Source organism: Portunus trituberculatus, chromosome 7 (assembly GCF_017591435.1).
Source record: "Portunus trituberculatus isolate SZX2019 chromosome 7, ASM1759143v1, whole genome shotgun sequence".
NCBI classification, from domain to species: Eukaryota; Metazoa; Arthropoda; class Malacostraca; order Decapoda; family Portunidae; genus Portunus; species Portunus trituberculatus.
In genome coordinates, this window is record NC_059261.1 from 2332836 (window position 1) to 2360043 (window position 27208).

Genomic DNA, 27208 nt, shown 5'->3' on the forward strand with positions numbered 1-27208 from the left:
ACCGTAGAAACTTTGACATAGCACCAACGAGACCCTTTTGAAAGAGTGGAGATGTGGCGCAGAGATGTCTCAGAACCATGAACCACAAACACAACCTTCAATAGAGAAATGTGTATAGTCTTTCATTACCCCCCGCTAACACACACAACCACCGTCTTATCTCTCTCTCTCCCCCCTTCCCTCCCTTTCCCTTCCCCACCCTCCCTTCCTGCTTTGCATCCACTCAGACAGCTCCCACGCCCCTCCCACCTCTCCCACCTCCCCCTCCCCACCTCCTCTCCCCGGAACTAAGGGTCAATGGGTTGTGGGGGAGAGAGAATGCATGGGAAAGGATGGGAGAGGTAGGGAGAAATGTCTGTCTGTCTGTGTGTCTGTGTGTAGTACTCACTCTCTCTCTCTCTCTCTCTCTCTCTCGAGAGAGAGAGAGAGAGAGAGAGAGAGAGAGAGAGAGAGAGAGAGAGAGAGAGAGAGAGAGAGAGATTACTATGACACACCCAGACAGATAGACACCTCCCATCCCTCCCCAACCTCTCTCTCTCTCTCACTCACTCTCTCTCTCTCTCTCTCTCTCTCTCTCTCTCTCTCTCTCTCTCTCTCTCTCACTTCCTGCAGAGTCAGCGAGAGGGAGGCAAGTCTCTCCTCCCTCCAGTCTCTCTCTCTCCATCATGGCGAATACTCCTCCGCTTCTCCTCCTCCTCCTCCTTTCCCTCACGTGCTGCAGTCTGGGAGGTGAGTGTGTGGACCCGTATTCAAAACAACTTGCTCTTTCACCACGACAATTTTCTAAGGCCACAAAGACGACTAGAATGGTTTTCAAGACGGTTTACCTTTTAAATAAATTAAAAATCTTGCTAATCCATCACTAAAACCATAAAGATATCCTTAAAAACATGATTACCTTCATCTAGAGCAGTGATTCCCAACCAGGGGTACATGGAAAAATTTCAAGGGGTCCATAGATTCTACTGGATGCTTAAATGCTGGAATTGGTCAACTTTAGCTAACGGTAGCAGGGGTGTCAAACTCACGGCCCACGTAACAAATTTGGCCCTTGGGATGGTCATGAGTGCCCCGCTTAACCTAATTCGTTGTAGGGATCCACAAGTGAAAAAGTGACTGGAAAAGGGGGAACGGGACAAAAAAGGTTAGGAACCATTGCTCTAGAGCCTTTGGAATGTAGTGATGGTGAGAGAGCAGTGTTTCAGAATACGTGTCTGTGTGCGCGCGTTCTTTTTTTTTTTTTTTTGTTATTACCTATAGTGCCTGTATGTATACTTGAAGAGTATAGGATGCGCTGTCCAGCTTCCACCCATTAGTGGTGCAAGCAATTTTATTTATAGTGGTACCCATATTAGGGCCCATATCACCTACCCAAGCGCATCTTTAGTGCAAGGCAATTACATCTCCACCTAGAACCTGGGTATCATGGTGACATGCAGGTAACTTTAAGCCACTTGACAAATGATCACAGCTGGACACTTCCGTACCTCGGTCCGTACCTCCTCTCCTCCGTACTTGCGGGCCACCAAACGAGGTGCGGAGGTCCGAAATGGAGAAAAAAATTTCAAAAGTGCAGAAGTAACAGGTGCGGAAAGGCGAAATTTTAAGTCCATACTTCCGCTCCTAAGATTTTCAAGGATGAATATAAATAAATAAATAAATAAATAAATAAATAAATAAATAAATAAAAATAAAAAAAATAAATAAAGACAACAAACAGTCCACACTCCGTAGTATTACTTTCGGCCGCTTTTTGGCGGTCTGTGCTACCAGGCATATATATATATATATATATATATATATATATATATATATATATATATATATATATATATATATATATATATATATATATATATATAGAGAGAGAGAGAGAGAGAGAGAGAGAGAGAGAGAGAGAGAGAGAGAGAGAGAGAGAGAGCTCTGATGTATTATTGCCTTGCATTTTATTTTATGAGGTGCGGACTAGAATTTTCAGGCGGGCTTTAATAGTTTTGGGTAAGGTACCGGAGGTGCGGAGGTGCGTTACTGGACCGAGGGAATAAATTTTAGGTGCGGAAGTACAGGTACAGTGCAAGTATGTACTATTTGCGTTTCGTGGTCCGGAGAAGCGGTACCGCACTACCCGATCGATATCCAATAAAGGCCAATTTGCGACTGATATTTTACGTACGTAGAATTTCCGGCTCATCCCTTCGAGTCGAAAAGTGTCACACGTAGCGGCTGGAAAGTACCGACTAGTTGGCGCCTTGGCGGGAAGTGAATGTAAACAAACAGCTATACCCGCCAAGTTGTCTTCCTCCAGTGACGATGCTGAAGCGGTGGTTGCTCTTCTTTTGGCGTACCGGAAGACTCAACAGAAAAGAAAATGTCTGTGGATACGTCTCTGGCTAAGTAGAAGGAAAGAAAGGAGTGTCTACCACACTCTGAATTAGCCTAAATATCTCAGAAAAAAAAAATGCTAATCTTAAGATTATGTACAACTGCGATCAAATTAAATTCTGCTAAGTCTTCAGTCCTCACCTCCAACACCCTGCACTGGGGGGAAACATTTCTTTTACAGTGGGAGCTATTTCGTCGAACGACGATTTGCGCAAGCTCTTTTTTTATTATGTAATTAATTTCTGGGGTCCCAAATGTGTTCTTTTTCCCTCACCAACTCAAACATCTCCTCTATCTCTGGGGACCACATTTTCAAAATTTACTCCGTGACGTCACGACGTAAATTAGTCACAAATTGGCACGTATGAACCCGCCTTCCCGCGCCCAGCTCTGCAAATGACAAAAAATTTCAAGGCGGCACGTGGTGGGATTCTAACCTACGCATGGCATGAACGTCTGCCCTATTCCATGCTCACCACCTTATCCACTACGGCCAGTGTTTCTCAACCAGGGGTCCGTGGACTCCTAGAGTGCCGCAGAAACCTACCAAGGAATCCGCGGGACAGAGAATTGAAAATATGACAATTTATAGGATTCATGACAACACAATGTCTTATCAATATGTCCAGCTTTTCTTCAAGTTTTTCCCTGGCACGTTGTATCTCAGAATGATGTGATTATTTGTACAGTATATTATAATGTTTACATGACTAAATACTTAAAACGTGGAAAGTTATATTTGTTTGCAGCATTGCTGCCGGGGCGGCATAACACGATGCAATAGGTACACAATAGCGCGCTGCCAGAGCCTGGGAGCTGTATACAATTATACATTCTGCCATCGACTGATGTTGACTGAACACATGGCGTGACTGGCTGTCCTTGTGGATTGTAATTTTTCCCATAATATGGTTTAACTTGTTTGTTTGCTTGTTTTTCATTTGACCACACTATAATACTAAAACTGAACAACACATATGTAGGCCTTCACCTTTATGGATTTCTTTTTTTTTTCAAAGTGGTGTTTACCTGTCTCTAAGGAAAATAGACAAATATGTTATTAGACCATCCACATCAAAACATGAAGTACTGTCAAACAAACAATGTGCTGAGCTAAACCTGAGCTACATACTAATGTAAAATGACTACAATATGTCCTGTCTAATCCAGTACCAGGGGGTCCCCTCAATAGGTAAATGGATGTAAGAGGTCCACAAAGCTTGAAACATTGAGATACCCTGCACTACACCACTGCCTCCAAAATTTATACAGACTTATTTAGTGATACAAACTGAGAAATTTCTAGTCTTCTATCAGTTTGTTTTATCTATCTTTTTTTTCTCTTTTCATCCTAAGAACACCCAAATTTGTAGAACTTAGCTTTTTTTTTCTCCGTTTCTATTTTTGCCTTCCTGTATTTCTTTTTTCTCCTCCTCTCCTTTTACAATTCACTATCTTGCAATTCTGTTCAGTGACTTCTACATTTCCATCTCTTTCTCGAAATACTATCATCTCATTATCTGTATTTCAAACATATACTCTTTTTTTTCCTCTTTATCTTGTACAAATGACTACTACGAGTATATCCCACTGCTCTCTTTCCTCTCTTTTTCACAATTCACAAACTCATTTTCTGTGTAGATTTCAAACATATAACCTTTCTTACTCTTCTTTTTATAACCTCCCTTTCTCCCTTTTCATAACCTCCCTTTCTCCTTTCATTACCCGTCTTTCTCCTTTTTTTCATTATTTCCCTTTTCTTTCTTTCATAATCTGTTTTTCTCCTTTTTTTTCATTATCTCCCTTTCTTCTTTTTTTTATAGCCTCCCTTTCTCCTTTTTTTCATAGCCTCCCTTTCTCCTTTTTCATAACCTCCCTTTCTCCCTTTTCATTGCCTCTGTTACTCCTTTTTTCATTACCTCCCTTTCTCCTTTCTTTCATAACCTGTCTTTCTCCTTTCTTTCATTATCTCCCTTTCTCCTTTCTTTCATAACCTGTCTTGCTCCTTTCTTTCATTATCTCCCTTTCTCCCTTTTCATAACCTCTCTTTCTCCCTTTTTCCATAAACTGTCTCTCTTTTTTTCATAATCTCCCTTTTCCATAACCTGTCTTTCTCCTTTTTTTTCGTAATCTCCCTTTCTCCCTTCTTTCATAAAATATTAACTCATTTTCTGTGTACATTCTTAACAAATGGTCTCCCTATTTTCATAATCTCTCTTTCTTCTTTCTTTCACAAATCACTAAATGATTCTCTGTGTAAATTTATCAAACATATAACCTCTTCCTTTTCCCCATTCATAATCTCCATTCCTCCTCTCTTTCACAAATAATTCACTCATTTTCTGTACAACTTTTTAGCATATTACATCTCTTTCCACACTCCTAAGAAGACAAAACAAAGGTTAGGAAGCCATCACACCTACATATGGCACTCCCTTATAAAAACACACCTGCCTATTTCCCCATCCATACATTTGTCTAGTCTTCCTTTAAAGCTCCCTAATGATTCAGCACTAACATGATTACTGAGTCCATTCCATTCATTTACTACTATTTGAGAACCAATTCCTTCCTGTCTCTTTCTTTAATGTAACTTTCTGAACCTTAAACACTCCTATTGTGGTTACTGATTCCAATTATTCTACTTATGTCATCCCTATTATGTCTCTTGTATTGCTTAAAGACTTCTATCAGGTTTCCCTCGTAACTACCCTTGCCGTGTCCCCAGCACCACTTCAAGACCTCCAGCAGAACCCCTCTTAGTCACTTTTGCCATGTCCCCAGCACCACTTCAAGACCTCCACCAGAACCCCTCTTAGTCACTCTTGCCATGTCCCCAGCACCACTTCAAGACCTCCACCAGAACCCCTCTTAGTCACTCTTGCCATGTCCCCAGCACCACTTCAAGACCTCCACCAGAACCCCTCTTAGTCACTCTTGCCATGTCCCCAGCACCACTTCAAGACCTCCACCAGAACCCCTCTTAGTCACTCTTGCCATGTCCCCAGCACCACTTCAAGACCTCCACCAGAACCCCTCTTAGTCACTCTTGCCATGTCCCCAGCACCACTTCAAGACCTCCACCAGAACCCCTCTTAGTCACTTTTGCCATGTCCCCAGCACCACTTCAAGACCTTCACCAGACCCCCTCTTACTCACTCTTGCCATGTCCCCAGCACCACTTCAAGACCTCCACCAGAACCCCTCTTACTCACTCTTGCCATGTCCCCAGCACCACCAGAACCCCTCTTAGTCACTTTTGCCATGTCCCCAGCACCACTTCAAGACCTCCACCAGAACCCTCTTAGTCACTCTTGCCATGTCCCCAGCACCACTTCAAAACCTCCACCAGAACCCCTCTTAGTCACTTTTGCCATGTCCCCAGCACCACTTCAAGACCTCCACCAGAACCCCTCTTAGTCACTCTTGCCATGTCCCCAGCACCACTTCAAGACCTCCACCAGAACCCCTCTTAGTCACTCTTGCCATGTCCCCAGCACCACTTCAAGACCTCCACCAGAACCCCTCATAGTCACTCTTGCCATGTCCCCAGCACCACTTCAAGACCTTCCACCAGCACCACTTCAAGACCTCCACCAGAACCCCTCTTAGTCACTCTTGCCATGTCCCCAGCACCACTTCAAGACCTCCACCAGAACCCCTCTTAGTCACTCTTGCCATGTCCCCAGCACCACTTCAAGACCTTCACCAGAACCCCTCTTAGTCACTCTTGCCATGTCCCCTGCATCACCTAGAGATGTCTATCAGGTCCTCTCTTAATCTACATCTCTCTCTCTCTCTCTCTCTCTCTCTCTCTCTCTCTCTCTCTCTCTCTCTTTAATAGGGCATGTAAAGTTTAAGGGTCCAGACTCATTTTGTGAAGGAATATCCCTCATCCCTTGTATCCTTCCAGTCATTTTCCTTTGTACTGATTCTAATAGACTTACATCCTTCCTGTAATATCAGAGTCAGAACTGCAGAGTGTAGTGTAGGTCTGAGCAAAGTTTAATAGAACTTTTTTAACGACTTTTGCTTTTTACACTCCCAAAAATTAACCCTAGTATTTTAATTGCTTTATTTCTCACCTCTATGTATTGGTTTCTTAGATATCTCAGCAGAGTGTAGTGTAGGTCTGGCCATCACTAATTTTACCTTTTTTTCTCGACTTTTGCTTTTAACATTCCTGAAAATTAACTCTAGTATCTGATTTGATTTATTTGCATTGGTTTCTTAGATATGACAACCAACTAACTTTTTTTCATGACTTTTCCTTCTAACACTTTAAATTAACCCCTAGTCTAGTACCTGATTTGTTTTGTTTCTCTCCTCTATCCACTATTTTCTCAGATATCACAGCCAACTAACTTCCAAATCTTCTTCATTCTTCACTGCATGCTGTAACTCCTACAGTACCATGCCAGGTTTCCATATTTATTCTAATTCCTATTTGGCAATTTTATGCAGCTTCAGAAACATTATGTTGGGATTAAAATAGTGAAGACTCTGGCTATTAATCTTCTAACCTCCATAGACCCTTCCCAATGTAAATAGAATGGTCTAATCATACCTAAAACTCATGGTAAAAAGACTCCCAGTACTAAAGAAGTTAACAATGCTTGGTTTTGCTTCATCTACCTATACTTTGCATTTATTGGCATGAAACTGCATTTGTCACCTGTCTGTCTGTCTGTGTCCACTTGTCCATTCTATCCAAGTCTGACAGCAAGGCAATGGCATTCAAACCAAGCATCTTTTTGAAATACAGTAAATTTTGCCTCTTTTTACAATTCACTGACTTTCATTGGCTACTCAAAATTTTAAACAGTACACACAATTTGCCATTTCTTCTCATACAAACCAGCTCTCTCTCTCTCTCTCTCTCTCTCTCTCTCTCTCTCTCTCTCTCTCTCTCTCTCTCTGTCTCAAACAATAAGGTTTTCAACACTCATTTCAAAACTTTCAACATTCAACCTCCTTTACTGTTTATCCTAAGTTTGTTTCACCTTGGCCAGATCCCTAACATACAAAAAAAGTAGTAGTAGTAGTAGTAGTAGTAGTAGTAGTAGTAGTAGTAGTAGTAGTAGTAGTAGTAGTAGTAGTAGTAGTAGTAGTAGTAGTAGTAGTAGTAGTAGTAGTAGTAGTAGTAGTAGTAGTAGTATAGTAGTAGTAACGAACTTTTCTCCCCTTAGCTGCCTTGGAGTGTTCACAGAAGGAGGAGGAAATAGCGTGTTCATCCGAGGAGAAGTGTGTCAAGCTACGATATGTGTGTGATGGGGAGAATGACTGCGAGGATGGGGAGGACGAGGACCCGGACTTGTGTATGGTGAGTGATAGGGTATGAGGAAGGAATGGGGAGATGGGAGTAGGTATATGGTTGTTAGTGGTGAAGGGGTAATGGTTTGTGAGTGGGGAGTTCTTTTCTTTCTTCATGTGCGATGGAAAATCTGGCTAAGGACAACAAAAACAATTAAACAAAAAGGCCTCTTGTAGATACCAGTCCCCGAGCAGGTCTGAGAGTTGATGAGTGAGTATGGGTTGCATATACTTTATGGCAGTGGTTCCCAAACTGTAGGTAAATTACCCCCTGGGGGTAATTCAACAATTTTTGGTGGGTAATGGAGTGGTGACAAGAAAAAAAAAATTAAGAATTCTGAAAATCAAGAAAGCATTGCAGTACCTGACATTAGGATTAATGTTAACTTAGTCTTAGTATGCAAAGTTGTAAAGTAAACCTATTATAAATAATTATTCCCTATAGATTATTATTATTTATTATAAATAACTATAATAAAGAATTATTAATTATAATTAATAAAGTTAACCTGAATAACAATAATCATCAAAAACTAATATACAGTTTTAGAAAAGAAGAAATATTATCTCAGTATGTGGTAACCTAAAAGTATTTTGACAAGTATGCTTCAAGACACAAGTCACTCAGTAACCTTTATGACTCATTGATGTGTGCATCAGTCGTCACTCACTGCCTGAGACTACCTCTATTCAGCTTTGCCAGATATGTAATAATTATCCTAAAATATGATAATTTGGCCTCCCGTGCGACAGGCAATAGCATGCATGCGATAAGATAATACAATGACTTTCGTAAAATAAATGATGTGTTGGTTTTTGTTGTAATATTTTAATTTACCTATGTGTATCCATGTTGACATTTTGTGAAATGGGTAATATGCTTAGTGTTGCATGTTAAATGGGGTAACAAGCTGAAAAGGTTTGGGAACTACTGCCTTATGGGTCAGCGTGTCATCACCATTTCTCTAATGTAATGCTTCTCCTAGTACAGTGACTTATTAACAAGATCAATAGTAACATCACCTCCTTCCCATCTAGCCTTTCTCTCTCTCTCTCTCTCTCTCTCTCTCTCTCTCTCTCTCTCTCTCTCTCTTTCCAATGACAGAAAACTAAAGTAATCTTTTCCTTCTCTTTGTCTCATTCTAACACAAGGGTTGGTGCAGGAAGCCATCAGGCCCACACGTGGCTGTCCCTGTGTGAAGTGTGCCTGTCTGTCTCCTCCTGTCATCCCCATCCCTGCACCTGTCTAGTCTTCCTAAGCTCACTATTGGCTCAGCACTAACAGAGCCTGATTACTGAGTCTGTTCCATACATCCAACACTATTTGAGAAACAATTCTCTCCTCTTCCTTCGAAATTTAACTTTAGCAAGCTGGAATCCATTGTTTCTTGATTACTGACCCTGACGATTCTGTTTATGTCATCCTTGTCATGTCCCCACCACCACTTGAAGACCCCCACCAAACCCCTGTCACCCTTGTCATGCCCCCTGCACCACTTGAAGACCCCCACCAAACCCCTGTTACCCTTGTCATGTCCCTGCACCACTTGAAGACCCCCACTAAACCCCTGTCACCCTTGCCATGTCCCCTGTACCACTTGAAGACCCCCACCAAACCCCTGTCACCCTTGCCATGTCCCCTGTACCACTTGAAGATCCCCACCAAACCCCTGTCACCCTTGCCATTTCCCCTGTACCACTTGAAGACCCCCACCAAACCCCTGTCACCCTTGCCATGTCCCCTGTACCACTTGAAGACCCCCACCAAACCCCTGTCACCTTTGCCATGGCCCCTGTACCACTTGAAGACCCCCACCAAACCCCTGTCACCCTTGCCATGTCCCCTGTACCACTTGAAGACCCCCACCAAACCCCTGTCACCTTTGCCATGTCCCCTGTACCACTTGAAGACCCCACCAAACCTAATATTTGTGTCTATTCTAACTCACATTCCTCCCGCAGGTTTTCAAGTCCCACTATGGCTGTGAGAGAGAGGAGGTGGCATGTCGCAGGAATGGGGAGATGGAGTGCATGAGGCTACAGAACTACTGCCAAATGACAGATCCTCCTTGTCAGGGCCCCATTGATGCCAAGATGTGTAAGGTGAGCTGGTGGTGGTGGTGGCAGTAGTGGTGGTGGTGGGAATGTGTGTGTATTATTGCTACTACTACTATTGTTATTTCTATTACTACTATTACAGTTGTTATTCCTATTACTATTACTACTATTACTGTATTTTTTTTTACATTTTTCTAGTTTTTTTCTCTTTTTGTGTGGTTATTTTTAATTTTCCTTGTTCATTCTCCTCCTCTTCTTCTTTTTCTTCTTTTTTTCTTCTTCTTCTTGTATTATTTTATACAATTATGTACATTCTTTTCTTCCTCCTCCTTTATCCTCTCTCTTCTTTATCTTCTATTTCCTATGGCTGCACTTTCCTCTTCCTTCTCCCCTTTTATCTTTTTTCTCTCTTCTTATTTCTATTACTACTTCTATTATTACTTTTACTACTACCACTCCTTCTACTACTACTACTACTACAACTACTACTACTACTAACACTTTCTTGTTTCTCAGGTATTGAATGACAACACCATTCAGAAATTTTCATCCATTTTCATCTCAGCAGATGGACCTCCAGGTGAGTGAGTGAATGAGTGAGTGACTGAGTGAGTGAGTGAAAGATTGAAAGAGTGAGTGAGTGAGTGAGTGAGTGAGTGAGTGGGTAATTTTCTACTTTCTCTCACCACTATTCTGTCCACCTCTCTAGTGCAAGACTTAACCAGTATTCTCAGTCTTTCACCACTATTCTGTCCATCTCCCTAGTGCAAGAGTTAACAGGTATTCTCCCTAATGCAAGAGTTAACCAGTATTCTCAGTCTTTCACCACTATTCTGTCCACCTCCCTCATGCAAGAGTCAACAAGTATTCTCAGTCTTTCACCACTATTCTGTCCACCTCCCTCATGCAAGAGTTAACCAGTATTCTCAGTTTTTCACCACTATTCTGTCCACCTCCCTGATGCAATAGTTAACCAGTATTCTCAGTCTTTCACCACTATTCTGTCCACCTCCCTCATGCAAGAGATCACCAGTATTCTCAGTCTTTCACCACAATTAATATTCCCTCAAAAAAGTAACTAAAATACAAGAAAATGCAGAAAACAAAGAGAGAAACAAACTGACAAAAAAAAAAAATAAGGAATGAATCAACAAAATATAGCAACAAAACCATTCATATTCAATTATTCCCTTAAAAAATAAGAAAAAAAGTAAAAATAGCAAAAAGATAAGAAAAAAAAAGGGAGAAAAACAGAGCCCCCAAAATATAATAAATCAACAACAGAATCAACAAAACTAATTCACATCCCAAAGATTCAAGTAAAAGAGAAAAAGTAGCTAAAAAAAAAAAAAAGAAAAAACAGGATAAAAGAAGAAAAGAAGCAAAGCAAAACAGAAAAGTATCTAAAAAAAATGAAAAAAACGGAGAAAAAACGAAAAAAAAGAAAAGTTACTCAAAAAATGAAAAAAAACAGGAAAAAAAGAAAAAAAAAACAAGAACCTTTAAAATAACACAATAAATCAGCAAGAGAATCAACAAACACTAATTCACATCCCATAAATCAAAGCAAAAGAGAAAAAGTGACAAAAAACTGAAAAACAGGAGAAAAAGAAAAAAAAAAAAAGAACCTTTAAAATAACACAATAAATCACCAACAGAATCAACAAACACTAATTCACATCCCATAAATCAAAATAAACGAAAAAAGTAATAAAAAAAAAAAAAACAGGAGGAAAGAGGCAAAAAAAAACCCAAAAAACTTTAAAATAACCCCATAAATCAACAAAAACTAATTCAAAAACAAGAAAAAAAACTCAAAAACAAGAAAAAAACAAGACAAAGACCAGAAAAACAACAACAAAATCAAACATAACACAATGAATCAACAACAGACCATTACAACCAATCCACATCCCACAGACCCAAGCTGGCGTCGCAGTGAGGAGCTCGGCGACGACCTGGTGGCAAACTTAAACAACACTGTGAGCCACCCAGACTGTCCCGAGATGTTTACCATGGTGGGCGACCAGTGCCTGTCTGTCTTCTCTGTCGGCAAGGTGAGAAACATCAAGAGGCAGGGAGGGAAATGGAGAAAAAGAGCAAGAAAAAGGGAATAAAAGAAAAGGAGAAAGATAAAGAGAAAAAAAGGAGAGAAAGAAAGATAAAAAGAGAAAGAAACTAAAACAAACAGAAACACAAACAAAAACCAGGGAGACAGGGAGACAATGAGGAAGGGAGACAGGTAGTAAGGGAGGAAGGGAGACAAGGAGACAGGGAGGCTGGGATCAAGGCAGGGAGGCAAGGAGGCAGGAATCAAGGCAGGGAGGCAGGGATCAAGGCAGGGAGCCAGGTAGGAAAGAGGCAGGGAAGAAGGGAGGAAGGGAGGCAGGGAGAAAGGGAGACAGGGAAGAAGAGATGCCTGAACTCGCTTAAAAGGGAGGTTTCTAGACATTTATCCCTTTCTTTTAGCTCTCTCTCTCTCTCTCTCTCTCTCTCTCTCTCTCTCTCTCCAACCTGCACAGGGAATAGCAACTAAGTGGGGCCTTTTTATTTGTCTTTGTTGTCCTTGAACAGTCTTCCTCCCTTGTATAAAAAATAGGGAGGGAGGGAGGGAGGGGGAGGAGGGAGGGAGGGAGGGAGGGAGGAAGGAAGGAAGGAAGGAAGGAAGGAAGGAAGGAAGGAAGGAAGGAAGGAAGGAAGGAAGGAGAAAGAGAGGGAGGGAGGAAGGGAGGCAGGGAAGGGGGGGAGAGAGAGAGAGAGAGAGAGAGAGAGAGAGAGAGAGAGAGAGAGAGAGAGAGAGAGAGAGAATAAGCTGTCTATCTGTTCATCTATCTACCTTAATTAATCTTTATTTTTGGGGGAACTGTATCTTCAATGAGCCTTACTTATTTAACTTTCTTTTTCTCTTTTCAACTTTTCTATCCATTAGCCACTCTTACATAAAAAATCCATCTAACAATTTATCTATCTATGTACCTATCTATTTATCCCTCTGTCTATCAACTCACTTCAATAATGAGACCGTCACCTCACCTCTATTGTCTATTTATTATTTATTCACTTTTATTGCCATTACCTACTCACAAACAAAAAAACTATCTATTTATCTATCTACCTGTCTATCTATCTATCAACCTATCTATCTATCTATCTATCTACTTATCTATCTATCAATCTACCTATCTATCTATCTATGTACAGGTGAGCTGGGGTGAGGCGCGAGCATTCTGTCGTGTGCTGGGTGGAGACCTGCTGACCTTCAAGAGTGTGACCCACTTCACCACAGTCATCAAGCACCTGCAGGACCATCGTGAGTACTGGTGGTGGTGGTGGTGGTGGTGGTGGGGATGTGTCTCTCTAAATGATTCTAAGGAGGAGGAAGAGGAAGAGGAAGAGGAAGAGGAAGAGGAGGAGGAGGTGAAATCAAAATGTGTCTCTGTCTCTTTCTATTCCCATATCTAAAAAAACTAAATAAATACAGTAAGCCCCCACATTTAGCGATCCTGTTAGTCTGCCGAAACCATCGCTAAATTGGAATTTCACTAAATTTGAATACTACTTTAAATAGGGAAAAATACCAATCAGTCTTTCGTCCGCCCAAAGTCCCCATTTCGAGTCCCCATTTACAGCTGCAACATCGCCACCTTCACGAGAATCAGCACCCCCCGAACCACTAGTGGAGGCCATGGTGATAGCGAAACTCGCTAAACAATGAGGATGGGAGCACAAAAAATTAGTTCACACACTGGATTAACACACACAATAGCTCAAGTGTCAAGCGGGAATGCCGGAGGCATTGTGGGGCTGATGTCACGGCCAAACAGACACGCGATTGGCTCAGAGCGAGCGAGAGGTGGGACAAATGGCTCAGAGCGAGCAGCAAGCGGGACAGTGTAGCACAGTACATTCACTAAATATGAGAGAAAATCGCTAAACTTGAGGGCTTGGCCTTTTTCCAGACAGTCGCTAAATAAGGGTTTCACTAAGCTGGATTTCACTAAATTCAGGGGCTTACTGTAAATAAATAAATAATCAAGAGGTAGAAGAGAGAAACAGATGGTCAGACAGACAAACAAACAAACACACACACACACACACACACACACACACACACACACACACACACACACACACACATAAATCAGGTAACAAGAGAGACCCATTGAACTATAGACCAGTGTCACTTACAAGTGTGGTAGCTAAGATGTGTGAGAGGGTGGTGAAGACTAGATGGACAGACTTCTTGGAGAAAAATGACATACTTTGTGAGTGTCAATTTGGTTTTAGGAAAGGGCGTTCATGCACGACAAACCTGATATGTTACTATTCGAGGGTGATAGATGTAATACAGGAAAGAGATGGTTGGGCTGATGGAATATATCTGGATTTAAAAAAGGCCTTTGATAAGGTACCACACCAGAGACTGATCTGGAAACTTGAAATGGTAGGAGGAGTGCATGGCAGTTTACTAAAATGGATGGAAGACTTTTGGTAGGAAGAGAAATGAGAACAATAATTAAGGACAGACCATCAGAATGGGGATTGGTGGAGAGTGGAGTTCCACAGGGATCAGTGTTGGCACCAGTAATGTTCGCAGTCTACATAAATGACATGGTGGATGGGGTGTCCAGTTATGTGAGCCTATTTGCAGACGATGCAAAATTGTTACGAAAAGTGAGATGTGACAAAGATTGCGAACTACTCCAGGAAGACTTGGACAGAATATGGAAATGGAGCTGTACATGGCAAATGGAGTTCAACACGACAAAATGCAAGAAAATAGAGTTTGGCAAGAGTGAAAGAAGAATCAGGAGTATGTACAAGATAGGAAATGAAGACATAAAACCAGTCATGAAGAAAAAGACCTTGGGGTGACAATTACCAATGACCTATCGCCAGAGAGACATATAAACAAAATAATTGGAGAAGTATTGAACTTATTGAGGAACATAAGAGTGGCGTTCGTATATCTAGATGAAGAAATGATGAAGAAAATAATTACTGCAATGATAAGACCGAGGCTTGAATATGCAACAATACAGTGGGCTCCGAACTTAAAGAAACACATAAGGAAACTAGAGAAAGTACAGAGGGCTGCAACGAAAATGGTGCCTGACTTAAGAGATTTGACTTATGAAGACAGACTGAAAAGAATGCAACTTCCAACCCTGGAAAACAGAAGAGAAAGGGGAGACCTGATAGCAATATACAGAGTGATGATTGGCATGGAAAAATGGATAGGGAAGATCTGTGTATGTGGAATGGAAGAATGTCGAGAGGGCATGGGAAAAACTAAAATGGCCACTTATAGGAGAGATGTGAAAAATATAGCTTCCTCATAGAAGGGTGGAAGCATGGAATAGTTTAGACGTGGAAGTGGTCAACGCAAGGAATATTCATGATTTTAAGAAAAAGCTGGACATTAATAGATATGGAGACGGGACAACACGAGCATAGCTCTTTTCCCGTATGTTACAATTAGGTAAATACAATTAGGTAAATACACACACACACACGAAGGTAAAATTGAAAAACTGTTTGAAAAGTATGAGGGCCTGGAAACGAGTTATGACAATGTAAAGAAAGACTGTGCCGATATGAAGAAGGAAAATGCAGCACTGAAAGAGGAAGTTAAGCTAATTAAAGTGAATTGCGAAAAATGTGGAGAATCTCTAGGAAAAGTGATGGAGAAGCAGGCTGAATGGAAAAAAAGTCAGGAAGTGGAAAGAAAGGAGGTAAATTACAAAGTTGCAAGTCTGGAAAAGGAAATCAAAGAGTCAGGGGAGAAAACTTTGGGCCTTGCTGAAATTATAGATCAACAGATCATAGAAGAGAAGATAGCTGAGAAAGTGGTGAAGGTTATTAAGTCAAATGAGACATTGGTGAGGGAAACTGTAGACAAAAAGAGATGTGTGGTGATATTTGGTGTGGAGGAGGATAAGACACCGAGTAAAATGGAGAGAGAAAAACATAAAAAAGGTGATAAATAATATCATTAATGTGGTGCAGGAGGAGGGAAAAGACCTAGTACAAGAAATAGAGGACTTCCATAGAATTGGAAAGTTCACAAGAGAAGGTATGAGGCCAATAAGAATCAAACTTAAGTCACAAAAGGATGTAGATGAATTGGTGGAGAAGTCATGGAGGCTAGCCCAGCAGGAAACAACAAGGAAGATTTGGTTGAGAAGAGATCTCGGTGAAAAGGAAAGAGAAATGTTAAATGAGTTGAGAAAGGAGGCTTTGAAAAAATGAAGAGAGGACAGAAGAGGAGAAGAAAGAGTTTTTCTGGAGAATCTTGGATATGAGACTGAGGAAGTGGTTCATAACCCAGAAAAGTACAGCAAGAAAGGACTAAAGAAACTTACATATGAGCGAAATGTAATGTATTCCAACATAAATGGAGTGATATCGGGGATTTTAGAACTCAACGATTACTTGAGGGACAAGAACCCAGATATTGTGGGTCTTACTGAAACAAAACTGAGAGAGGAGAAGACCTGATGATGGTTGGAGAAGGAAATATAATGTTTGGAAAAGAAATAGAGTAGGTAAGATGGGAGGAGGAGTGATGTTGCTGGTTAAAAAAGATATAAAGGTGGATCAAGTGAAAAAAGGTATGGGAAAGGCAGAAGTGCTAAAGATCAGAGCAGAAACTAATGAAGGAAAAAAGAGGCACTACATAGTGGTGTACGTACCACCTAAGACAAATGCATGGTCAGTACAGGAATATGAAGAAATGATAAGTGATACAGGAACATGTCTGGAAGAAATGTTGGGTGGCTGTGAACGAACTATAATGATGGGAGATTTTAATTGTAAAGAGGTGTGTTGGGAGGACTGGTCAATGGAAGGATCAGAGACAACATGGGGAAATACACTATTGACACTGGCAATGGAAAATGTGTTAACTCAGTGGGTCAAAGAAGATACTAGGTTTGGAGGAGAGGGAGCATCGTCAAGACTGGACTTGGTCTTTAGTACAGAGCCAATGGTCATTGAGGAGATGAGGGTGGAGTGCCCTTTAGCAAAGAGTGATCATGCAGTTTTGGAGTTCAAGGTGATAGACGAAGAGAAATCTAGAAGAAATGAAGAATATAAAGTGGGAAGATGGAATTATGCCAAGACAGATTTTGGAAACCTAAAGAAATTCTTTCAAGAGACAAATTGGATGAAATTCAAGAGTGCTAAGGAGCAAATGAAAAGTGGAAGGAATTTATAAAAATATACAAAGAAGGTGAGAAAAATTTGTACCAATAAGACAACATAGAGAAGTTGGAAAGCAGGACTGGTTTAACGATAGATGTGAAAAGGCTAGAACAAGAAAAGAGGATGCATGGAAGAGGTGGAGAAGGAAAAGACGGATTAAGCAGTGGGAAAGTTACAAAAGAGCAAGAAATGAATATGTGTTGATTAGAAGAGAAGAAAGAAAGAAACAAGAAAAGGATATAATTGATAAATGTAAAGACCAACCAAGGCTTTTTTACAGACATGTGAACAACAACATCAAAAATAGAGAAAGTATTGAAAGTTTAGAAGTAAATGGAGTATGCAGTGAAGATCCCAGGAAATGGCAGAGGCTATGAATGGATGCTTTGGAAGGTATTCACAAAGGAGACTGCTTTTGACAAACCACTGGTAATGGAACAGAAAGGGATTATGAAGGAGTTTCAAGTAACGGTGGAGGAGATCAAGAACATGATGGGGAGTTTAGAAGTGAGAAAAGCTGTGGGACCTGATGGGGTATCAGGATGGATTTTAAGAGAATGCAGGAGCAATTGGCAGAAAAAGTTTGTGAAGTAATTGATGCCTCATTAAGGGAAGGTGTAGTGCCCCAAGACTGGAAAAGAGCTAACATTGTCCCAATCTATAAATCAGGTAACAAGAGAGACCCATTGAACTATAGACCAGTGTCACTTACAAGTGTGGTAGCTAAGATGTGTGAGAGGGTGGTGAAGACTAGATGGACAGACTTCTTGGAGAAAAATGACATACTTTGTGAGTGTCAATTTGGTTTTAGGAAAGGGCGTTCATGCACGACAAACCTGATATGTTACTATTCGAGGGTGATAGATGTAATACAGGAAAGAGATGGTTGGGCTGATGGAATATATCTGGATTTAAAAAAGGCCTTTGATAAGGTACCACACCAGAGACTGATCTGGAAACTTGAAATGGTAGGAGGAGTGCATGGCAGTTTACTAAAATGGATGGAAGACTTTTGGTAGGAAGAGAAATGAGAACAATAATTAAGGACAGACCATCAGAATGGGGATTGGTGGAGAGTGGAGTTCCACAGGGATCAGTGTTGGCACCAGTAATGTTCGCAGTCTACATAAATGACATGGTGGATGGGGTGTCCAGTTATGTGAGCCTATTTGCAGACGATGCAAAATTGTTACGAAAAGTGAGATGTGACAAAGATTGCGAACTACTCCAGGAAGACTTGGACAGAATATGGAAATGGAGCTGTACATGGCAAATGGAGTTCAACACGACAAAATGCAAGAAAATAGAGTTTGGCAAGAGTGAAAGAAGAATCAGGAGTATGTACAAGATAGGAAATGAAGACATAAAACCAGTCATGAAGAAAAAGACCTTGGGGTGACAATTACCAATGACCTATCGCCAGAGAGACATATAAACAAAATAATTGGAGAAGTATTGAACTTATTGAGGAACATAAGAGTGGCGTTCGTATATCTAGATGAAGAAATGATGAAGAAAATAATTACTGCAATGATAAGACCGAGGCTTGAATATGCAACAATACAGTGGGCTCCGAACTTAAAGAAACACATAAGGAAACTAGAGAAAGTACAGAGGGCTGCAACGAAAATGGTGCCTGACTTAAGAGATTTGACTTATGAAGACAGACTGAAAAGAATGCAACTTCCAACCCTGGAAAACAGAAGAGAAAGGGGAGACCTGATAGCAATATACAGAGTGATGATTGGCATGGAAAAATGGATAGGGAAGATCTGTGTATGTGGAATGGAAGAATGTCGAGAGGGCATGGGAAAAACTAAAATGGCCACTTATAGGAGAGATGTGAAAAAATATAGCTTCCCTCATAGAAGGGTGGAAGCATGGAATAGTTTAGACGTGGAAGTGGTCAACGCAAGGAATATTCATGATTTTAAGAAAAGCTGGACATTAATAGATATGGAGACGGGACAACACGAGCATAGCTCTTTTCCCGTATGTTACAATTAGGTAAATACAATTAGGTAAATACACACACACACACACACACACACACACACACACACACACACACACACACACACACACACACACTATTCTAGAATAGTTGATAGAGTACAAGAGAGAGAGGGATGGGTTGACTGCATCTACTTGGATTTAAAAAAGGCGTTTGACAAAGTGCCACACGCAAGATTACTGTGGAAGTTAGAGGAGAAGGGTGGCTTAAAAGGAAGCACATTGAGATGGATAGAAAATTATTTGAGGGGGAGAGAAATAAGGACGGTAGTTAAAGATATGAAGTCCAAGTGGAGAGCAGTAGAAAGCGGAGTGCCACAGGGGTCAGTATTGGCACCAATACTTTTCCTCATTTATATTAACGACATGCCAGAAGGAGTGATCAGCTACATAAATCTGTTTGCAGATGATACGAAACTGTGCAGAATTATAAAGCAAAAGGAGGATTGTGAAATACTGCAAGAAGACCTAAATAAGATCTGGGAATGGAGTAAGAAGTGGGAAATGGAATTCAATGTGAACAAAAGCCATGTCATGGAAATGGGAAAGAGTGAAAGACGACCTGTGGGAATCTATAAGATGGGAGATGGTGTAGAACTGGAGAAAGTCAAAAAGGAAAAGGACTTAGGAGTGACGATGGAAGAAAACAATCAACCAGTAAGCCATATTGATAGAATTTTTAGAAAAACATATAATTTGCTGAGGAATATTGGAGTAGCATTTCACTACATGGACAAAGAAATGATGAAGAAATTGATAAACACTATAATAAGACCTAGATTGGAATATGCAGAAGTAGTGTGGACCCCTCATAAAAAGAAACACATAAGAAAATTGGAAAGGCTACAAAAAATGGCTACAAAAATGGTCCCAGAACTTGAAGGGATGACATATGAGAAGAGACTAAAGGCTATGGATCTACCCACCTTGGAACAAAGAAGGGAGAGAGGAGACCTGATACAAGTCTATAAATTGATCAACGGAATGGACCAAGTGGATAATGAGAAACTGATCTTGAGAGAAGAATATGACACCCGAAGTACAAGATCGCATAGTAAAAAGCTGAGAAAGGGAAGATGTCTGAGAGATATTAAAAAATATAGTTTCCCGCAGAGATGTATTGAGACGTGGAACAGTTTAGATGAAGAAGTAGTGTCTGCAAAGAGTGTGCACACTTTTAAAGTAAGATTGGATAAGTGTAGATATGGAGACGGGGCCACACGAGCATAAAGCCCAGGCCCTGTAAAACTACAACTAGGTAAACTAGGTAAACACACACACACACACACACACACACACACACACACACACACACACACACACACACACACACAGGACAGACCATCAGAATGGGGCTTGGTGGAGAGTGGAGTTCCACAGGGATCAGTGTTGGCACCAGTAATGTTCGGTCTACATAAATGACATGGTGGATGGGGTGTCCAGTTATGTGAGCCTATTTGCAGACGATGCAAAATTGTTAAGAAAAGTGAGATGTGACAAAGATTGCGAACTACTCCAGGAAGACTTGGACAGAATATGGAAATGGAGCTGTACATGGCAAATGGAGTTCAACACGACAAAATGCAAGAAAATAGAGTTTGGCAAGAATGAAAGAAGAATCAGGAGTATGTACAAGATAGGAAATGAAGACATAAAAACCAGTCATGAAGAAAAAGACCTTGGGGTGACAATTACCAATGACCTATCGCCAGAGAGACATATAAACAAAATAATTGGAGAAGTATTGAACTTATTGAGGAACATAAGAGTGGCGTTCGTATATTTAGATGAAGAAATGATGAAGAAAATAATTACTGCAATGATAAGACCGAGGCTTGAATATGCAACAATACAGTGGGCTCGAACTTAAAGAAACACATAAGGAAACTAGAGAAAGTACAGAGGGCTGCAACAAAATGGTGCCTGACTTAAGAGATTTGACTTATGAAGACAGACTGAAAAGAATGCAACTTCCGACCCTGGAAAACAGAAGAGAAAGGGAGACCTGATAGCAATATACAGAGTGATGATTGGCATGGAAAAATGGATAGGGAAGATCTGTGTATGTGGAATGAAAGAATGTCGAGAGGGCATGGGAAAAACTAAAATGGCCACTTATAGGAGAGATGTGAAAAATATAGCTTCCTCATAGAAGGGTGGAAGCATGGAATAGTTTAGACGTGGAAGTGGTCAACGCAAGGAATATTCATGATTTTAAGAAAAAGCTGGACATTAATAGATATGGAGACGGGACAACACGAGCATAGCTCTTTTCCCGTATGTTACAATTAGGTAAATACACACACACACACACACACACACACACACACACACACACACACACACACACACCGTCGATGGCGGATGTGGTCGCTGAGCTCCAGAGCAATCATCTCTAATTCTACAGTTACCATTGCCTAAGAGTAACCAAGGTGGGAAAGGAGCTGGTAATGTTTGTCCCGTCTCCATATAGTCATGTTAACTGTTGATTAGCAAAATAATGTCCAGGGAAGGTGAATATAAACTGTAGCCTGCGTTTGAGCCATCAGCTGGTTTGTTTACATCTGCGCAACATGGCGGCCGTGAACTCGAAAGATGAATCAGACTTCACAGGATTTCAAGGAATAATGGAGAAGAGCATTTATGTGAAGAAAATTCTGGAGTTGGAAGGTAAAATTGAAAAACTGTTTGAAAAGTATGGGGCCTGGAAACGAGTTATGACAATGTAATGAAAGAGTGTGCTGATATGAAGAAGGAAAATGAAATACTGAAAGAGGAAGTTAAGCTAATTAAAGTGAATTGCGAAAATGTGGAGAATCTCTAGGAAAAGTGATGGAGAAGCAGGCTGAATGGAAAAAAGTCAGGAAGTGGAAAGAAAGGAGGTAAATTACAAAGTTGCAAGTCTGGAAAAGGAAATCAAAGAGTCTGGGGAGAAAACTTTGGGCCTTGCTGAAATTATAGATCAACAGATCATAGAAGAGAAGATTGCTGAGAAAGTGGTGAAGGTTATTAAGTCAAATGAGACATTGGTGAGGGAAACTGTAGACAAAAGAGATGTGTGGTGATATTTGGTGTGGAGGAGGATAAGACACCGAGTAAAATGGAGAGAGAAAAACATAAAAAGGTGATAAATAATATCATTAATGTGGTGCAGGAGGAGGAAAAGACCTAGTACAAGAAATAGAGGACTTCCATAGAATTGGAAAGTTCACAAGAGAAGGTATGAGGCCAATAAGAATCAAACTTAAGTCACAAAAGGATGTAGATGAATTGGTGGAGAAGTCATGGAGGCTAGCCCAGCAGGAAACAACAAGGAAGATTTGGTTGAGAAGAGATCTCGGTGAAAAGGAAAGAGAAATGTTAAATGAGTTGAGAAAGGAGGCTTTGAAAAAAATGAAGAGAGGACAGAAGAGGAGAAGAAAGAGTTTTCTGGAGAATCTTGGATATGAGACTGAGGAAGTGGTTCATAACCCAGAAAAGTACAGCAAGAAAGGACTAAAGAAACTTACGTATGAGCGGAATGTAATGTATTCCAACATAAATGGAGTGATATCGGGATTTTAGAACTCAACGATTACTTGAGGGACAAGAACCCAGATATTGTGGGTCTTACTGAAACAAAACTGAGAGAGGAGAAGACCTGATGATGGTTGGAGAAGGAAATATAATGTTTGGAAAAGAAATAGAGTAGGTAAGATGGGAGGAGGAGTGATGTTGCTGGTTAAAAAGATATAAAGGTGGATCAAGTGAAAGAAGGTATGGGAAAGGCAGAAGTGCTAAAGATCAGAGCAGAAACTAATGAAGGAAAAAGAGGCACTACATAGTGGTGTACGTACCACCTAAGACAAATGCATGGTCAGTACAGGAATATGAAGAAATGATAAGTGATACAGGAACATGTCTGGAAGAAATGTTGGGTGGCTGTGAACGAACTATAATGATGGGAGATTTTAATTGTAAAGAGGTGTGTTGGGAGGACTGGTCAATGGAAGGATCAGAGACAACATGGGGAAATACACTATTGACACTGGCAATGGAAAATGTGTTAACTCAGTGGGTCAAAGAAGATACTAGGTTTGGAGGAGAGGGAGCATCGTCAAGACTGGACTTGGTCTTTAGTACAGAGCCAATGGTCATTGAGGAGATGAGGGTGGAGTGCCCTTTAGCAAAGAGTGATCATGCAGTTTTGGAGTTCAAGGTGATAGATGAAGAGAAATCTAGAAGAAATGAAGAATATAAAGTGGGAAGATGGAATTATGCCAAGACAGATTTTGGAAACCTAAAGAAATTCTTTCAAGAGACAAATTGGATGAAATTCAAGAGTGCTAAGGAGCAAATGAAAAGTGGAAGGAATTTATAAAAATATACAAAGAAGGTGAGAAAAATTTGTACCAATAAGACAACATAGAGAAGTTGGAAAGCAGGACTGGTTTAACGATAGATGTGAAAAGGCTAGAACAAGAAAAGAGGATGCATGGAAGAGGTGGAGAAGGAAAAGACGGATTAAGCAGTGGGAAAGTTACAAAAGAGCAAGAAATGAATATGTGTTGATTAGAAGAGAAGAAAGAAAGAAACAAGAAAAGGATATAATTGATAAATGTAAAGACCAACCAAGGCTTTTTACAGACATGTGAACAACAACATCAAAAATAGAGAAAGTATTGAAAGTTTAGAAGTAAATGGAGTATGCAGTGAAGATCCCAGGAAATGGCAGAGGCTATGAATGGATGCTTTCGGAAGGTATTCACAAAGGAGACTGCTTTTGACAAACCACTGGTAATGGAACAGAAAGGGATTATGAAGGAGTTTCAAGTAACTGTGGAGGAGATCAAGAATATGATGGGGAGTTTAGAAGTGAGAAAAGCTGTGGGACCTGATGGGGTATCAGGATGGATTTTAAGAGAATGCAGGAGCAACTGGCAGAAAAAGTTTGTGAAGTAATTGATGCCTCATTAAGGGAAGGTGTAGTGCCCCAAGACTGGAAAAGAGCTAACATTGTCCCAATCTATAAATCAGGTAACAAGAGAGACCCATTGAACTATAGACCAGTGTCACTTACAAGTGTGGTAGCTAAGATGTGTGAGAGGGTGGTGAAGAATAGATGGACAGACTTCTTGGAGAAAATGACATACTTTGTGAGTGTCAATTTGGTTTTAGAAAAGGGCGTTCATGCACGACAAACCTGATATGTTACTATTCGAGGGTGATAGATGTAATACAGGAAAGAGATGGTTGGGCTGATGGAATATATCTGGATTTAAAAAAGGCCTTTGATAAGGTACCACACCGGAGACTGATCTGGAAACTTGAAATGGTAGGAGGAGTGCATGGCAGTTTACTAAAATGGATGGAAGACTTTTGGTAGGAAGAGAAATGAGAACAATAATTAAGGACAGACCATCAGAATGGGGCTTGGTGGAGAGTGGAGTTCCACAGGGATCAGTGTTGGCACCAGTAATGTTCGCGGTCTACATAAATGACATGGTGGATGGGGTGTCCAGTTATGTGAGCCTATTTGCAGACGATGCAAAATTGTTAAGAAAAGTGAGATGTGACAAAGATTGCGAACTACTCCAGGAAGACTTGGACAGAATATGGAAATGGAGCTGTACATGGCAAATGGAGTTCAACACGACAAAATGCAAGAAAATAGAGTTTGGCAAGAGTGAAAGAAGAATCAGGAGTATGTACAAGATAGGAAATGAAGACATAAAACCAGTCATGAAGAAAAAGACCTTGGGGTGACAATTACCAATGACCTATCGCCAGAGAGACATATAAACAAAATAATTGGAGAAGTATTGAACTTATTGAGGAACATAAGAGTGGCGTTCGTATATTTAGATGAAGAAATGATGAAGAAAATAATTACTGCAATGATAAGACCGAGGCTTGAATATGCAACAATACAGTGGGCTCGAACTTAAAGAAACACATAAGGAAACTAGAGAAAGTACAGAGGGCTGCAACAAAATGGTGCCTGACTTAAGAGATTTGACTTATGAAGACAGACTGAAAAGAATGCAACTTCCGACCCTGGAAAACAGAAGAGAAAGGGAGACCTGATAGCAATATACAGAGTGATGATTGGCATGGAAAAATGGATAGGAAGATCTGTGTATGTGGAATGAAAGAATGTCGAGAGGGCATGGGAAAAACTAAAATGGCCACTTATAGGAGAGATGTGAAAAATATAGCTTCCCTCATAGAAGGGTGGAAGCATGGAATAGTTTAGACGTGGAAGTGGTCAACGCAAGGAATATTCATGATTTTAAGAAAAAGCTGGACATTAATAGATATGGAGACGGGACAACACGAGCATAGCTCTTTTCCGTATGTTACAATTAGGTAAATACAATTAGGTAAATACACACACACACACACCAATTAACATGATATAAGATACAAGTGCCCATTGGGAAAGAGTGACCATGTAATATTAGAAATGGATATAGAAGAAGGAAAGGAAGATAGAGATGAATCATACAAAGGAGACCGATTAAATTACAGAAAGGCTGATATTGAGAATCTCAAGAACTATTTTAAAACGTAAACTGGGAGGAGATGGAAAACTCATTAAGGTTCAAGAGAAATATAACTTATTTTTGAAATATACAAAACTGGGGGCAGGAATATGTTGAAATATAGACCTAAAGAAGAAGGAAAGAAAGATTGGTTTAATGCAAGATGTGCTAGGGCAAAGGAGAAAGAGATGGAGCATGGAAAAGGTGGAGAAGAAACAGAAATCCAGAAAATAAGGAAAACTTCAAAACAGCAAGAAATGAATATGCTAAGGTGAGAAAGGAAGAAGAAAAGAACTATGAAAAGGACATTGTCGAAAAATGTAAGGAACAACCAAAATTGTTCTACAGATTCATAAATGGAAAAATAAAACAAAAAGAAACAATAGAAAGGTTAAAAGGAGAAAACGGAATGGTGGAAGACCCAAAAGTATGGCAGAACTGTTAAATAGTAAATTCCAGGAGGTCTTTACTAAGGAATCCAAATTTGAAAGACCACAGGGTAATAGAGAGACAGTCTATATGAAAGAGATTAAAGTAACCAAGCTTGAAATAAAAAAGTTGATGATGGAATTGGATGAGGAAAAGGCAATGGGACCGGATGAAGTCTCAGGCAGAATACTGAAAGAATGTAGGGAAGAACTAGCAAGTCCTATATACAACATCATAAAATGCTCAATAGAAAATGGAACAGTGCCAGTAGAATGGAAAAGAGCTGAGGTGGTTCCCATATATAAGAGCGGAAGGAAAGAAGAACCTTTAAATTACAGACCGGTATCACTAACTAGTGTGATATGCAAGATGTGTGAAAGAATAATAAAGAAACAATGGATCGAGTTCCTTGAAGACAACAAATTAATAGCAAATAGCCAATTTGGTTTTAGAAAAATTTATTGAGTTTCTATTCTAGAATAGTTGATAGAGTACAAGAGAGAGAGGGATGGGTTGACTGCATCTATTTGGATTTAAAAAAGGCGTTTGACAAAGTGCCACACGCAAGATTACTGTGGAAGTTAGAGGAGAAGGGTGGCTTAAAAGGAAGCACATTGAGATGGATAGAAAATTATTTGAAGGGGAGAGAAATAAGGACGGTAGTTAAAGATATGAAGTCCAAGTGGAGAGCAGTAGAAAGCGAAGTGCCACAGGGATCAGTATTGGCACCAGTACTTTTCCTCATTTATATTAACGACATGCCAGAAGGAGTGAACAGCTACATAAATTTGTTTGCGGATGATACGAAACTGTGCAGAATTATAAAGCAAAAGGAGGATTGTGAAATACTGCAAGAAGACCTACATAAGATCTGGGAATGGAGTAAGAAGTGGGAAATGGAATTCAATGTGAACAAAAGCCATGTCATGGAAATGGGAAAGAGTGAAAGACGACCTGTGGGAATCTATAAGATGGGAGATGGAGTAGAACTGGAGAAAGTCAAAAAGGAAAAGGACTTAGGAGTGACGATGGAAGAAAACAATCAACCAATAAGCCATATTGATAGAATTTTTAAAGAAACATATAATTTGTTGAGGAATATTGGAGTAGCATTTCACTACATGGACAAAGAAATGATGAAGAAATTGATAAATACTATAATAAGACCCAGATTGGAATATGCAGGAGTACTGTGGACCCTTCATAAAAAGAAACACATAAGGAAATTGGAGAGGCTACAAAAAATGGCTACAAGAATGGTTCTAGAACTTGAAGGGATGACA

The 27208-nt window shown here is 40.3% G+C and overlaps 1 protein-coding gene across 1 annotated transcript in view; it reads left to right on the forward strand.

Moving 5' to 3' along the window:
• Positions 1 to 577: 577 nt before the first annotated feature.
• Positions 578 to 27208, forward strand: part of LOC123520571 — a 35625-nt gene continuing 8994 nt past the window's right edge. Inside the window, exons 1-6 of the mRNA XM_045282961.1 lie at positions 578 to 729; positions 7572 to 7705; positions 9658 to 9798; positions 10270 to 10333; positions 11674 to 11810; positions 12955 to 13063. Coding sequence (XP_045138896.1) covers positions 666 to 729; positions 7572 to 7705; positions 9658 to 9798; positions 10270 to 10333; positions 11674 to 11810; positions 12955 to 13063 — 649 coding nt within the window. The 5' untranslated portion in view covers positions 578 to 665. The remainder of the gene's footprint in view (positions 730 to 7571; positions 7706 to 9657; positions 9799 to 10269; positions 10334 to 11673; positions 11811 to 12954; positions 13064 to 27208) is intronic.